General features: G+C 44.1%; 1 protein-coding gene across 1 annotated transcript; it reads right to left on the bottom strand.

Moving 5' to 3' along the window:
* Window positions 1-3,648: 3,648 nt before the first annotated feature.
* LOC309623092 (zinc finger protein 496-like) lies at window positions 3,649-16,536 on the bottom strand (the record flags this gene model as incomplete). Its single annotated transcript, XM_082379607.1, has 7 exons — window positions 3,649-7,339; window positions 13,058-13,241; window positions 13,664-14,043; window positions 14,439-14,555; window positions 15,399-15,405; window positions 15,998-16,183; window positions 16,267-16,536. The coding sequence occupies 7 exons, from the start codon at window positions 16,534-16,536 to the stop codon at window positions 7,236-7,238; spliced, it is 1,248 nt and encodes a 415-aa protein (XP_082235733.1). The 3' UTR covers window positions 3,649-7,235.

Below are 16,536 nucleotides of genomic sequence, written 5' to 3'. Positions count from 1 at the left end.
GCGAAGCCAAGGACCCTCACTTAGTGGCTGTCCCAGGAACTCCCCCAAGACCTGGGACATGACCATCCTCTCGTGCCCCATTTTTCCTGCAACACAATCACTAAAAAGCTATACTGACAAAGATTCTTTCCTTGACCAAACTTTAGTCAGGCTCCTGAACCTTCCCCTGGGCCCATCTGTGCACTTCCTTGTAAAACTCAATTTCAGCATAAGTCAGTTTAACCAGAACGTCCTGTCTTCCACATCTGATTGGCTTCCTCATCCTAGGTGATGTCTGGTCACCCTGGCCTGTCTGCAGCAAGAATCCTGTTAGGTTGGTCTAGCCAGAATCCCTTCTATCCCTGATGCTTTCTCTTAGCAATTTTCCATCCACTGACCCCACCCTGCTCCTTGGCTATAAGCTATAAGTTCCCATTTGCCCATGCTGTATTTGGAATTAAGCCCCACCTCTCTCCTCCACTGTAAAATTCCGCTACAGTGGTCCCTATACCTGTCGAGGTGGTCCTGAATAAAGTCTGCCTTACCATCTGTAACAAGTGGTATTGAATATTTTTTTTTAACAATATAAAGATATACACTTGACAATACACTAGGCAAACAGAAATGGAATTCTTTGAAATGTTCAAGTAACCCACAGGAAGTCAAGAAAAAGAAAATGAACAAAAAACAGAACAAACAGAAAAAAAACCAGAACAGACTTAAGCCCTAACATGCCAATAATTACATTAAATACAAATGGTCTATGTACATCAGTTAAAAACACAGTGATTGGCAGAATGGATTAAAAAACATGACCCAACTATATGCTACCTGAAAGAAGCTCACTTCAAACCTAATGATACAGACAGGTTGGAAGTGAAAGGGTGGAAAATATTTAATATGCAATTATTATTATTTTTTTAAAGTACATATTTTTTTAAAATTAATTAATTAATTAATTTATTTTTGGCTGTGTTAGGTCTTCGCTTCTGTGTGAGGGCCCTCTCTAGTTGTGGCAAGTGGGGGCCACTCTTCATCACGGTGCGCGGGCCTCTCACTATCGTGGCCTCTCTTGTTGTGGAGCACAGGCTCCAGACGCGCAGGCTCAGTAGTTGTGGCTCACGGGCCCAGTCGCTCCGTGGCATGTGGGATCTTCCCAGACCAGGGCTCGAACCCGTGTCCCCTGCATTGGCAGGCGGACTCTCAACCACTGCGCCACCAGGGAAGCCCTCTATGCAATTATTAATCAAAAGAAAGAGTAGCTACATTTATACCAGATAAGGTACGTCAGAATAAAGAAAATTATCAGAGAGAGGGGGACATTATATATAATAATAAAAGGGTCAATCCAACAAGAAGGCATAGCAATCCTAAGTGTGTATGTCTCAAACAAAAGAGCTGCAAAATATGTGAAGCAAAAACTGACAGAATGGAAAAGAGAAATAGACAAATCAGCTACTATAGTTGACAAATCAGCTACTATATAGTTGGAGACTTCGACATCCCTCTCTCAAAAACTAATACAACAATCAATTAGAAAATAAGCAAGGATACAGAAAAACTCAATAGCACCATCAACAAATAGGAGCCAATCAACATTTATAGAACACTTCACTAGACAACAGCAAAATGTTTTATTATTCAAATGGCCACAGAATATATACCAAGACAGACCATACACTGGGTCATCGAAATCCTGGAAGGAGAGCAGAAACTCCCAACAAATTTGAAGGAGTTGAAATAATACAGTGTGTTCTCTGAAAACAATGGAATCGAACTAGATAGAAATCAATAATAGAAAGGTAACAGGAAAATCTCCAAACCCTTGGAAATTTAACACCACACTTCTAAAGTGTGATGAAGAAGAAGTCTCAAGGGAAATTTAAGAATACATTGAAGTGACTGAAAACAAAAATACATTGTATTATAATCTGTGGGACCCTGTTAAAGCAGTAGGTAGCTAAAGCAGGGAAATTTATAGCACTAAAATGCTTACATCAGAAATGCTTACATTTGAGCCTCAAATCAATTATCTAAGCTCCCACCTCAAGAACCCAGAAAGGGAATAGTAAAACAAACCCAAACATGCTAAATGAAGAAAATAATATGAGAGCAGAAATCAATAAAATTGAAAACAGAAAAATAATAGAGAAAAATCAATGAAATAAAGAGCTAGTTCTTTGAAAATATCAATAAAATTTAAAACCTCTGAAATGACTGACAAAGAAAAATAAAGGCACAAATTTTTAATATCAGAAATGAAACAGGGATATCACAGACCTTGCTGATAACAGAAAGGATGATAAAGGAAAACTACAAATCACTCCACACACAAAAATTTAACAACTTAGATGAAATGAAACAGTTCTTTGAAAAATACATACTACCACAACTCATCCACTATGAAACAGATAGTATGAATAGCCCTATAACCACTAAGGAAGTTTAATATATAATTAAAATATCACACACAACCCACCCCATCCCCAAATCTTCAGGGTCTTATAGTTTCACTAGAGTACCCAACCAAATGTTCAAAGAATGAACACTAATTCTATACAATCTCTTTTTGAAAACAAGAAGAGGGGGCACTTCCCAATTCATCTTCTGAAGCTAGTATTACCCTGAACAAAACTAGGCAAAGACAGTAAAGAAAACAAACAAACAAAAACCAGTGACAGGTATCTCTCATCAACATAGATATAAAAATCCTTAACAAAATAATAGCTAATAAAATTCAGCAATATATAAATAGAATTTTATACCATGACAAGAAGGCGTTTATTCCAGGGAAGCAAGGCTGGTTCAATATTCAAAAGTCAATCAATATAATCCATAATATTAACAGCCTAAAGAAAATTCACAAGATCATATCAACTGAAGTAGAAAAGGTTTTGACAAATTCAACAACCACACATAATAAAAACTCCAGAAAAATAGGAATTAAGAAACTTACTCAACTTGATAATTTATTTAAAATTTACAGCTAACATTATACTTAATTGTGACAGACTGAATGCATTCGCCCTAATATTGGGAACAAGGCAAGGATGGATGTCTGTCCCCGCTGCTGCTATTTAACATTGTGCTGGGAGTTCTAGCCAGTGGGATGAGGCAAGGAAAGGAAATAAAAGCATAACAACTGGAAAGAAAGAAAGAAAACTGCCTTTATTTGCAGATGACATGATTGTCTACACAGAAAATCCAGGAACTGTTTAAAATAAAATAAAAACCCAAAATCCTCCTTAAACTGATGTATGAATCCATCAAGGTCACAGAACACAAAATAAACATACAAAAATCAATTGTGTTTCTTATATTATAAATGGATGTGTTATCATCAAAATTAAAAATATAATTTATAATTGCTCAAAAAATGAAGTACCTACATATAAATCTAACAAAACACACACAAAATTTATATGCTAAGAAGTACATAACAGTGATGAAAGAAACCAAAAATATAAGTAAATGGAGAAGCATTCTGCATTCACAGATTGAAAGATTCAGATGATAAAAATGTCAATGCTCCCCAAATTGATATATAGGTTTAACAAAATTCCTATCAAAATCTCAGTAAGACCTCTTATAGATATGGACAAGATTATTCTAAAATTCACAGAGAAAGGCAAAGGGACTAAAATAGCTAAAATAATTTTGAGAAAAAAAAATAAAAAAGGAGGAATCAATCTACCTAATTTCAAGACTTAGTATATAGGTACAGTAATCAAAATTATGTACTATTAGTAGAGAGAGAGACAAATAGATCAACGGAACAGAACAGAGAACCTGGGAAAAGACCCACACAAATATGCTCAACAGATTTTTGATAACGGAGCAAAAGCAATTCAGTGGGGGAAAGACAACGTTTTCAACAAATGGTGCTGGAGCAACTGGACGTCCACCGGCAAAAAATATGAACCTTGACCTAAGTCTCACACCTTATACAAAACTTAGAGATCATGGACTTAAATGTAAATGGATCACAGATCATGGATTAAATATATCATGGACTTAAATGTAAAATGCATAACTATATAACTTTTAGGAGAAAACAGGAGAAAATCTTTGGGATCTAAGACTAAGCAAAGAGTTCTTAGACTTTACACCAAAAGCATGATCCTTAAAAGGAAAAACTCACAATCTGGACTTAATCCAAATTTAACACTTTTGCTCTGCTAAAAACTCTGTTAAAGGGATGGAAAGACAAGTTCCAGAGTGAGAGGATATATGTGCAAAACACATACCCAACAAAGGACAAGTATCTAGAATATATACTGAGCTCTTGAAACAACAGTGAAAAAGTAAATGGTCCAATTAGAACACAGGCAAAAGTCATGAAGAAACATTTCACATAAGAGGATATTCAGATGGCAGATAAGCACATGAAAAGATGTACAACGTTCTTAGTCACTAGGGAAATGCAAATTTAAACCATAATGAGATATCACTTATCAGAATGGCTAAAATTTAAAAAGTGACAACAAATGGTGGGAGAATGTGAAAAATGTAGATCAGTCAAACATTGTTCATAGGAATGCAAAATGGTACAGTCACTCTGGAAAAGGATGTAGTAGTTCCCTGAAAAACTAAATATGCACTTGCCATTCAACCCAACAACTGAATGCCTGCACATTTACCCCAAAGAAATGAAGACTGATGTTCACACAAAACCTGTACACAAATGTTTACAGCAGCTTTATGCAAAATGGCCCCAAACTGGAAACAACCTAGATGTCCTTCAACAGGTAATGGGTTAAACAAACTGTGCTATATCCATACCAAGGAATTCTACTCAGCACTAAAAAAGGAATGGACTACTGATACATGTAAAACCCTGGCTGAAGCGCCACAGAATTATGCTGACAGTCAGTTCCCAAATGTTACATATTGTATAAATCCATTTATATAATTTTTTTGAGATGACAACATTACAGAGATGTAAAACAGATTAGCGGTTGTCAGAGAAGGATGAGAGCATGGGGTAAAAGAGAAGTGGGTTTGGCTATAAAAGGCAACACGAAGGATCCTCCAGTGAAGCAAATGATCTTTATCCTATTTGTATCAATGTCAATATGCTAGTTGTGATACTGTATTACATTTTTACAAGATGTTACCATTTAGTGTAAAAGTACAAGGGATGGGCTTCCCTGGTGGCGCAGTGGTTGAGAATCTGCCTGCCAATGCAGGGGACGCAGGTTCGAGCCCTGGTCTGGGAAGATCCCACATGCCACGGAGCAACTGGGCCCGTGAGCCACAACTACTGAGCCTGCGCGTCTGGAGCCTGTGCTCCGCAACAAGAGAGGCTGCGACAGTGAGAGGCCCGCACACCGTGATGAAGAGTGGCCCCCACTTGCCGCAATTAGAGAAAGCCCTCACACAGAAATGAAGACCCAACTCAGCCATAAATAAATAAATAAATTAATTAATTAAAAAAAAAATCCAACACCCTTTAAAAAAATAAAAAATAAAAAATAAAAGTACAAGGGATCTCTTGTTATTTCTTACAACTACATATGAATCTACAATTGTGTAAAAAAATAAAAAATATATAAACTTTATGTGCACCCATGATCATAGCAGCACTATTTATAACAGCCAAAAGGTGTGTCCATCAATGAATGAACAGATAAACAAAATGCATTACATACATACCATGGAATATTATTCGGCCTTAAAAAGGAAGGAGATTCTGACACGTTACATCATGGATGAACCTTGAGGACATTACGCTAGATGAAATAAGTCAGTCAGAAAAAGACAAATACCGTGGGATTCCACTTATATGAGCTATCTAGCGTAGTCAAATCATAGAAAAAGTAGAATGGTGGTTTCAAGAGGCTGGGGATATGAGGGAATGGAGGGAATTAATTACTTAATTTGTGAGGAATTTCAACTTGGGAAAATGAAAAAATACTGGAGGTGGGCTACACAACAATGTGAATATGTTTAACATTACTGAACACTTAAAAACACTACCGTACATTAGAAATGGCTAAGATACTAAATTTTATGTTATGCACATTCTACCACAAATGAATTTTTTTAAAAAACTAAAAAAAAAAAAAAAAAAAGACCTTCACAATGGTGATTTCTAGTGCACTAGGCAGAAACTATCCTCAACATAGTGATAAAACAGCATTGATTTATCAAAATCTACATTTTCCTTTCACAAGATGAATACCAAAGCTCATGAGATATTAAATTCACAGTATCTCCGTGTGTGTCATACCGGTCAAAGGTATCAAGTTTTAATAAGAAATATGAGTTTCATCTCCTTTGGGTCATTTGTGTTCAACAACTATCACAGTACGTAGTAGATGTTGAAACACGTGTGCTGAGCACTAGGGCGCATGAGCACAGCGCTGAGGGAATAGCGACACCCCATCCCATGTACCCTGGTTAATTCCTTCCTATCCTGAGCCCTCTCCACTCCCCAAGTTTAAAGTCTGATCGAATGCATTGCGCGGACAGCAAACTTGAGATGTGTTTCCTGTGCATCTACTGTCCTTCAGTCTTCCAGCTGCCAGGGAACCAGAAACAAAACAAAGTCCATACCTTCACACAGCCCATTCTTGTGGGAGGAAGTGACTCTGTGGTACAGTAACTAAATTTTATGCCAGCCGATGGAAAGCGTTAGAAATAAAAATGAAGGGGTATGGTGGGAAACCAAGGCCGAAGGCAGAAACTGGGCTGAAAAGAGGTGGGTGACAGCACCTGCCAGACCAACACCAGCCCCTATCCTGTGAGGACACCTGAGAAAGTAAGCCTTGTGAGGGAACATGGAAGGGGAAAATGCAGAGGAGATTCCCTAACAACTCACTGCATGGTTGTGTGACGGTGCTGAAATAATCTGTGCTTTTTTCCTCCATCTCCTAATATTTCTGAAATAGTTATTACCATGATTATTATTAAATTAAAAAAATACCCTATGAAGTAAAAGAGTGAAGAGGTCTCTCTTTTTTCACAGGAAAGGAACTCTAAGATGCCAAGAGGACAACAGATGAGGACTCCAGGGCATTTGTTTTCCACCATCATTGTCTGCACAAAGGCTCCCGAAGGTGACAAACAGCCAGCATGGTGAACAGCCAGGACTACACAGGCAGGAGGGATGCAAAAGAGCATCTTACAAACTCACGCCCTTCCTGTATTAGTTTTTCTCTGCTAGGGCTGAACAACCTGTGGGGCAGACAGCAAGCTGGCTGGGGTCCTGGAAAAGCTGCCATGCAGCTTACAGAGAGGCAAATATGGGGTTCTCAAAGACCCTTGAAGAAATCACTCACCGGGGGCAGCTGGAGGGCAGTCACCTGTTGTGCGTCCCTCAAACTTGCTTCCTGAAGAAGGGAAGTGTCTTGCAGGACTGAAAGAGATCAGAAATGGATAGCTCATAAAATCCTGGGTCTCTTTTTTTCACCTGTAGAAAGAGGATTACCAGATGATGCACATAAAAAGCACCTGCGGGACTTCCCTCGTGGCGCGGTGGTTAAGAATCCGCCTGCCAATGCAGGGGACACGGGTTCGATCCCTGGTCCAGGAAGATCCCACATGCTGCGGGGCAACTAAGCCCATGCACCACAACTACTGAGCCTGCACTCTAGAGCCCATGAGCCACAACTACTGAAGCCCGCGCGCCTAGGGCCCACACACTGCGACTACCGAGCCCGCTCACCTAGAGCCTGTGCTCCGCAATAGGAGAAGCCACCACAAATCACAACGAAGAGTAGCCCCCGCTCGCTGCAACTAGAGAAAGACTGCGCGCAGCAACAAAGACCCAACATAGCCAATACATAAATAAATAATTTAAGTTTAAAAAAAAAAAAAGCACTTGCAAAATAAAGATTTCTGTCACTTTGCTTTCAGACATGTCAGTGGGGGCATTAACAGGGAATGCCTGGGTTCCAGTTGGCTCTGCCACCAACTAGCTATGTGACTCCCTGCAGGTCCAGGGACCTCAGCTGTATCATCCACAATACAAGTGAAATGAAGGTTAAAGCTCCACGGAGTAAAAGGGGTCAGTAAGAGCTGTTAGCAATTAAGATTATTGTCGGACTCCAGTGTCATACAAATTTATACATTTATAAGTTTATAAATTGCAAAGCTCTTTAAGAAAGACTATTATCTCTAGGAGATGCTCCTGGAAGAGCACTTCCCACAGTGCCCAACCACCATCACTCAAAATGTGTACACAGTGTACTACTGGGATCATCTCACTCTCCCTTATTTGGGCTACCAAGGGCCTCTGCTACATTCTCATGTGACTTCTCTCCCCTGACCAGCACACACCCAGGCTTCTGCAAGAAGTGAGCCACATACCCGGCCCACGGTGCAGCCACGTCAAAATGAACTGTGTTTCAAAAGGTACTCCTTTCACAGAATAAGCTGCACTATCATCTCTCAGTTTGGAGAAAATCTGGGAGGTTAACTGCAGCTCATAATGTGAAATCAGTGTCAAAGCTAACATTAGAAGCCAGTGTTCCTCAGCTTTCACACCTGGGACATGAGGCTTTCGGCATTTACAGCAGGGGCAGGTGTGGCTCTCTGGAACAACAGCCTGAGACGGGAGCCAGCTCAGCCAGCAGTGACATCTGGGTGGGGGTGTGTGAGGAGAATTCCCCACGGAAGGCAGCCTCACCACTCTGCTGCCAGAAGCTCAGGCTAGGTGGGCATGGATTTGAGGAAGACATGTTTTAATTCTGCTCTCACACCTACCACCTTCTGGGGTATAATACACAGCCCTACCCTATCTTTCACCATGATAAATGAGCACATCGACGCTTTAAAGATTACTTTGGACAGCTTTCAGCCTCTAAACAAAATCTATATTTTGGGGAAAAGCTTCAAGATTAGGAACTATATGGCTTTTACTGGAAGTGCTTCCCAATGATAAATCACCTGAACGTTTAAGGTGTTCTTAAGAGCTAAGTCTCATCATGCCTACGTTGTCCATTCATTATTGATCAAGGAAACGGAAGCGCTGACCCTTTTGACCCAAAGCCCATCCATGGTAGCTGGATTATCTCAGAACTTCACCAGGAAGTGAGTAGGCTGCTACAGTTCCCGAAGCGCTTCCTCCTCCTGCGGGTCCTGTCATGGCCACCATCAACCTGCATAACCCAGGCTGCTTGCACATGCATTGTTTATTTGGGCAAATGGTTGTTTCTCAAGCCTGTGGTTATGGGCTGAATTGCATCCCTGCCAAATTCATATGTTGAAGTCCCAACCCCCCGTACCTCAGAATGGGACTAGATTTGGACATAGGGCTTTTCAAGAGATAATGAAGTTACAATGAGGTAACTGGGGTGAGCCCTAATCCAATATGCCTGATGCTCTTATAATAAGAGGAGATTAGGACACAGACACACAGAGGGAAGACCACGTGAGGAAACAGGGAGAAGATGGTTGTCTAGAAGCCAAGGAGAATCAGGTCTTGGGAGAAACCAACTCTGCTGATACCTTGATCTAGGACTTCCAGCCTTCAGAACTGTGAGACAATAAATTTCTGTTGTTTAAGCTGCCCAGTCTGTGGGACTTTATTATGGCAGCCCAAACAAACGAGCACATCTGTCTTGACTTTTAACCAAGGAGAGGCTGGAGAGTTAATTTGATTTGTACAGAAATCAGTATAGTTTCACACGTAAAGAAATGTAATATGTAACTTTTAAAAACTGAAAACCTTATTACAATGACAAGGACAACTTCTGTGAATCATAAGAATGCATTCCTGGCCTCCTCATACTTTCTTTTCCCATCTATAACTGTAGCACAACTGTAGCACAAGTCTGCCCAAACTAACCCTCACACCCTACAGGTCACTTCCTTCAAGGTGAGAGCACCACTTCTTTCCATGATGATTAATTACTTCAACTAGAAATCATGGGCAGGAATTTCCTGGTTGTCCAATGGTTAGGACTCCATGATTCCACTGCAGGGGGTACGAGTTTGATCCCTGGTCAGGGAACTAAGATCCCGCGTGCTGCACGGCGCAGCAAAAAAAACAAATCATGGGCAGCTCAGGCCCCCTGTTCAGTATTTTATGGGTATCCAGGCATACCTCATTTTATTGCACTCTGCAGATATTACTTTTTTAAAAAACTGAAGGTTTGTGGCAACCTTGCATCAAACAAGCCTAGAGGCACCATTTTCCCAGCAGCATTTGGTCACTTCATGTTTCTGTGTCACATTTTGGTAATTCTTATAATATTTCAAACTTTTCCATTATTGTATTTGTTACGGTGATCTGTGATCAGTGATCTTTAATGGTACTATTGTAATTGTTTTGGGGTGCCGTAAACCATGCCCATATAAGACAACAAACTTAACTGATAAATGTTGTGTGTGTTCCAATGGCTCCCACATTTCTCTCCCTCTCCTCGGGCCTCTCTATTCTGTGAGACACAACAATACTGAAATTAGGCCAATTAATAACCCTACAATAGCCTCTAAGTGTTCAAATGAAAGGAAGAGCCGCATACCTCTCACTTTAAATCAAAAGACAGAAATAATTAAGCTTAGTGAGGAAGGCATGTCAAAAGCTGAGACAGGCTGAAAGCTCGGCCTCTTGCACCAAACAGCCAAGCTGCAAATGCAAACAAAAAGTTATTGAAATTAAAAGTGCTACTCCAATGAACACACAAGAAAGCGAAACAGCCTGATTGCTGATATGGTGAAAGTTTTAGTGGTCTGGAGAGATCAAACCAGCCACAACATTCCCTTAAGCGAAAACCTAATCCAGAACAAGGCCCTAGTTCTCTTCCATCTATTGAGGCTGAGAGAGGTGAGGAAGCTGCAAAAGAAAAGTTTGAAGCTAGCAGAGGTTGGTTCACGAGGTTTAAGGGAAAAAGCCGGTCTCCATAACATAAAAGTCCAAGGTAAAGCAGCCAGTCATCCAGAAGATTTAGCCAAGATCATTAAATGAAGGTGGCTACACCGCACAACAGACTTTCGGTTTAGACAAAATAGCCTTATATTGGAAGAAGGTACCACCTAGGACCATCATTGCTAGAGAGAAGGCAATGCCTGGCTTCAAAGCTTCAAAGGTCAGGTTGACTCTCTTGTTAGGTGCTAATGCATTTGGTGACTGTAAGTTGAAACCAGTGCTCATTTACAATTCCAAAACTCCTAAAACTTCCCTTAAGAATTATGCTAAATCTACTCTGCCTGTGCTCTATAAATGGAACAAAGCCTAGATGACAGCACATCTGGTTACAACATGGTTTACTGAATATTTTAAGCCCACTGTTGAGATCTACTGCTCAGAAAAAAAGATTCCTTTCAAAATAGTACTGCTTTTTGACTAGTCACCCAAGAGCTCCCTGATGAGATGTACGAGATTAACATTGTTTTCATGCCTGCTAACATAACATCCATTCTGAAGCCCATAGTTCAAAGAGTAGTTTCAAATTTCAAGTCTTATCATTTAAGACATACATTTCACATGGCAATAGCTGCCATACACAGTGATTTCTTCTGATGGATCTGGACAAAGTAAACTGAAAATCTCCTGGAAAGGATTCACCGTTCTAGATGCCAGTAAGAACATTCACGGGAATTCCCTGGCAGTCCACTGGTTAGGACTCGGTGCTTTCACTGCCAGGGCCCAGGTTCAATCTCTGGTTGGGGAACTAAGATCCCACAAGCTGCGTGGCACAGCCAGATAAAAAAGAAAAAAAAAAAGAACATTCAATGGGAAGAGATCAAAATATCAACATTAACAGAAGTTTGAAAGAAGGTGATACCAATCCTCATGGATAACTTTGAGAGGTTCAAGACTTGAGTGGAGGAAGAAACTGCAGATGTGGTGGAAGCAGCAAAGAGAACCAGAATTGGAAGTGGAGCTTGAAGATGTGACTGAATTGCGACAATCTCATGATAAAACTTGAATGGATGAGGAGTTGCTTCTTATGGATGAGTAAAGAAAGTGGTTTCTTGAGATGGAATCTACTCCTGGTGAAGAAGCTGTGAAGACTACTGAAATGACAACAAAGGATTCAGAATATTATATGAACTTAGTTGATAAAGCAATGGCAGAGTTTCAGAGGACTGACTCCAATTTTAAAAGGAAAGAAGTTCCGTGGGTAAAATGCTATAAAACAGCATTACGTGCTACAGAGAAATTGTTCGTGAAAGGAACGATTCAATCAATGAGGCAAACTTCATTGTGGTCTTATTTTAAGAAATTGCCAGTCACCCCAACCTTCAGCAACCACCACCCTGATCAGTCAGCAGCCATCAGCATGGAGGCGAGACCCTTCACCAGCAAAAAGATCTCATCGTGCTGAAGGCTCATGTGATAGTCAGCAATAAAATATTTTCAATTAAAGTATGTACATTGATTTTTCAGACATAATGCTTATGGACATAATGGACACTTAATAGACTACAGTGTAAACACAAATTTTATATGTACTGGGAAACCAAAATTTCATGTGACTCACTTTATTGGGATTATCTCCACTGGACAGACCAGGAAACTGAGGCTTGCAGAGTTTAGAAGCATGCCCCGGGGGTCATACCTGGAGGATTCAAAGCCAAGTGTATCTGCTGCCAAAGCCACCTGCCCGTGGCCATTAGTGCACTTTGTACAGATATTCAGACATGTCTAGCCAACATCCATGCTCGAAGTCCTGAAGATATCACCCTATCCCCTAGGAAGCATTTTTATATTTCTTTGCAATATTATAACAATCCTGAGAGCAGAAGTTGTTTGGCTGGGGAAAGAGAGGTTCAGAGAGACAAGAGGACATGGCCATGCTCAGCTCCCCACACAGGCCCTAGTGGGACAGCAACGGTGCCCAGCTGTCCCCGGACCAGCAAAGCCCAGAGGTGCGCCCTCAAAGAGACAAGATGATGCAGCCTCAAAAACACCCACCCATAGTAGAGGTCCCTCTGGGCCGACCTGGCACCCATGAAGAGGATACTCTCATGAGATTCTGATTGAATTGCTCTAGGGAAGAACCAGACGCTGAAAATGGTTCCAGGCTACTTAGGGGGAAGGAGAGAACTAAAAATGTCAAGAGCTACTCCCAAGTGCACAGGACTAGGTACAAATACCCCTTCCCCACTCCCTTGGGCTCCCTACCTGGGTCCCCGCTGAGCTGGCCCGAGAGTCTGCTTGGAAGCCCGGGGCCCTGAGCCAGGGCCATGGGCTGGGCGTCCTGGCTCTTTGCAAGGTCACTCTGGGGTTCTGCTGGCAGCCGCTCCTGCTCCTGGTCTGGAGGGCTGTCCCCATCGTCAATCACCACGGGGTCTTCACAGTGCTTGAGCTGCAATCCCAGAGAGGGCTTTTCAGAGCTCGGTGGAGAGGTCCCTGGCCAGATGAGGACCAGCAACTGTGCCAGGGACTGGGCAAACCCCTCCCTCCCTGGGCCTGCTGACTGTTGACTCTACCACTAGAAGCTCAGTCCCAGCCTTGTACAGGGCTATAAAGGGGGGTAACATAACCATGCCACCAATTAGGGCCTTTAGGGAATGGAATCTGCTTTTTTAGGAAACCAAACTTCAATGTGGGCATAACCGAAGCACATAGCTCTAGATGGAATTCCTCATCCCTGGCCAGGGGACGTGTGACCCCACCAAACCATCAAAGCACAAGGTGGCCACCCTTTCCACACCTGCTGCCCAGCCCCACTCTCTCCCTCTCCCTTCCCATCCTCCCAGCCAGCCCAGCCCAGCCCCCTCTGCTCACCCATTGCCAGGGTCTCCCCGGCTCTCGTTCCAGTGCCTCCACAGCAGCCACAGCCTGATCGCCACTCTCAGGTTCCTGGGCCCGCACCCAGCCCTGGATCTCCCGGGGCAGGATGGCCAGAAACTGCTCCAGCACCAGCAGCTCCAGAATTTGCTCCTTGGTGTGCCTTTCAGGCCGCAGCCAGCCCCGGCACAGGTCCCAGAGGCGGTGCAGGGCCTCCCGGGGGCCCGCCGCCTCCTGGTAGCAGAAACGTCGGAAGAGGCGGCGGGAGGACTCGGGGCTGGGAAGCTCACCCTGGGGGCTAGGGTTCTCTCCCGGTGGGCTCCTCATTTTCCTGGGCTCCTCACTTTCCTTCGGAGCCAAGACTCGGGGGCACAGGGCTGTGGGCATGATGGGATTTGATGGGGGTCAGCAGCAGAAGACGACCCTATTTCCAAACAGAAATCACTGGCTTCAATGTTCTGGTCTCCTGCAGTAGTTTTTTGGGGGTGGTGGTGGGAAAAGTGAAAAAGCCCACAGAGACCAGCCCTTGGGAGAAGCCCGGGGACATGTGAGACGTGTCAGTGTGGATGATCCTTACACAAAGGGAGAGAAGGAATGACCCCATTCCCAAAAGCATCATTTTGTGATTCCCCTAACTGGGTGACTGGACAAACAAGGCAGGGAGTCCAGGAGAAAATCAGTGGCATTTCAACGTGGCACTGGTGTTCCGAGCATCCCAGGAGACCAACAGGGCGGCATGCAGGAGAGAGATGTAATTAACGCTCTGTGGTACCTTCGGTGTCCAGGTCCTCCTGGAAAGGACCTGAAATGGACGAGCTGAGAACGCCGCTATCTTGAGGCTTCAGAGCCAAAGTCACCGTCTTTGCCCTTGAGACCTTTACAAAATGAGCTAGAAGGACAAAGACAGACATGCACAGGAAAAGTCTTCAAAGCTGATCCAGGAAATTCATCCTGCTGGTGGCTAGGTCTGACAATCAGTGCTAGACCAACACAGACTGAGAATCGGCCTTGCTCAGTGGAATATGCACTGGGAAGCAGGGAATAAAGCAGACAGCCGAGAAGATCCCCAGACAAGAGATGGACAAAGTCAAAAGAGGCAGCCACATCCTGAGTTTCTTACAGAAAAATAACATTGTGTAATTAAAAACATCAGGGCTTTCAGATGAACCTCCACCCAACTCACTAAAGTCTGAATAGTAAACTTTAGCATATATTTAACGATGTCTGGACCTTCCACCTGGCCTCCACCCATCTTGCCTTCTCTTCTCTTCTCTTCAAACCACAATGAAGAAAACCACACACACCTCACAGACCTTTCTCAGGCAGAACAGAGGTTGGGAACTCAGGGCACAGCCTCCACATCTGCCAGGTGGGGCTCAGGGGCCCCTCCACCTCCCCAGTGAACACATACAGAGCGAAATCAGAGAGTAGCGGCCACTACTCAAAACTATGAGACCCAGGGAAAATGAATGGCACATGGGGTCGCACACAGTCCTCCCCCAGCCACCATAAGGCCTCTGAGATCCTTGGACGTGGTCACTTGCCCTCCTGACCGGGTTTATGAGGCTCTCCAGCATGCCAGCACCTTAATCTCAACAGCTCAGTGTCCCCACCCCCCAAGGGTTCCATGCAAAACGCAGGCCTCAGTCCCATTTCACAGGAAGACAAGTGTTCTTCACAGAAGAACAACAAAGCCACTGAATGGCAATCCGAAAACCCCAGATCTCTCTACCTCTTTGCTTTCCAACATAAAAACAAATACAGACTGGCATAAAAGGACTCTGAGGGTATCTGGCTGGACACACTACAGCTTGCCCCGCCTCCGGATTTCCTCCAGTGTCTGCTCCTGCATCTGACACCCAATCTCAGCCTTACTCACTTGCCACGTTCCATGAACTCAGCCATCACACACCTGCAGGGCCTCTAGGTTCCTCAGGTCTGCACCCAACCTGTGCCCCACCCTCAGTCAGTACTCAGATGCCCGCTCTGGGGCATCTGGCTCTAGGCTCTGCCCATCATCCCTAACCAGACAGCCGTGTTCCTGTCACCCTAGCACCTGGCACATAGGAGGCTCAGAAATGATGTGTGATGAATGAATTAACGCTGGTCCCAAGAGGATCCCACAGGGGGGCGGGGCATGCTTAAAGAAGCTCTAGGCGGAGGAACAGAGCTGCATCAGCAGAAAGAGGAGGGGATGGGCATTTTATGCCAGGAAAAAGGGCAAGCTTTTCCTCGCTCCGGATCTCTCTCCCTTTTCCCTCTCTCCCTTTCCCTCCCCACACATACACACATCCACCTCCACTTTAACCAGTTCCCGGCTCCTCACCTCACAGCCTGGAACTCCTTCCCTGTGTCTAACTCAAATCCCTCCTGCGGCGGAAGTCTGCGGCAGCAGCTCCTCATCCTTCCAGCCCGGTCCCCCGGGTGTGCTTCCTGAGGCGGGTTCTCTGCAGAGGCCACTCTGTCCCTGGCTAGCCGAGCCCCCGTCTCCTGCTCATCCAGAAAACCACGGCTCCGCTTAGGAGGGAAGAAATGGTAGCAAATGGAGGCGCCTGAAAAACAACATTTGTGTTGTCTTATCCCCCTCCCCGGAGACTCACCGCACAGATCCTGGAAGCGAGGCAGGGCGCGCGGGCCACAGAAGCCTGGGCCGCCTGGGCCGCACTCACCGCCGCGCCGCGCCCCAGTTGGCGGGCCGTGCAGGCCTGACCGCCTCCGGAGCCCGCCGGACGCGGAGGAAAGGAAAGGCCGAAGCCCTCCGGCTCCCTCCCCTGGGACACTTCCTGCTCCGCTCTAGGACCGGGGAGGTCTCCGCATCTCAGTGGTTCGCTCCTCCGCCCCCCGGCCGAGGTGTGCGCTGGGGGTGACAT

This window comes from Balaenoptera borealis (genome assembly GCF_965194805.1).
Source record: "Balaenoptera borealis genome assembly, chromosome: 2".
NCBI lineage: Eukaryota > Metazoa > Chordata > Mammalia > Artiodactyla > Balaenopteridae > Balaenoptera > Balaenoptera borealis.
This window is presented reverse-complemented; position numbering and strand designations above follow the sequence as displayed.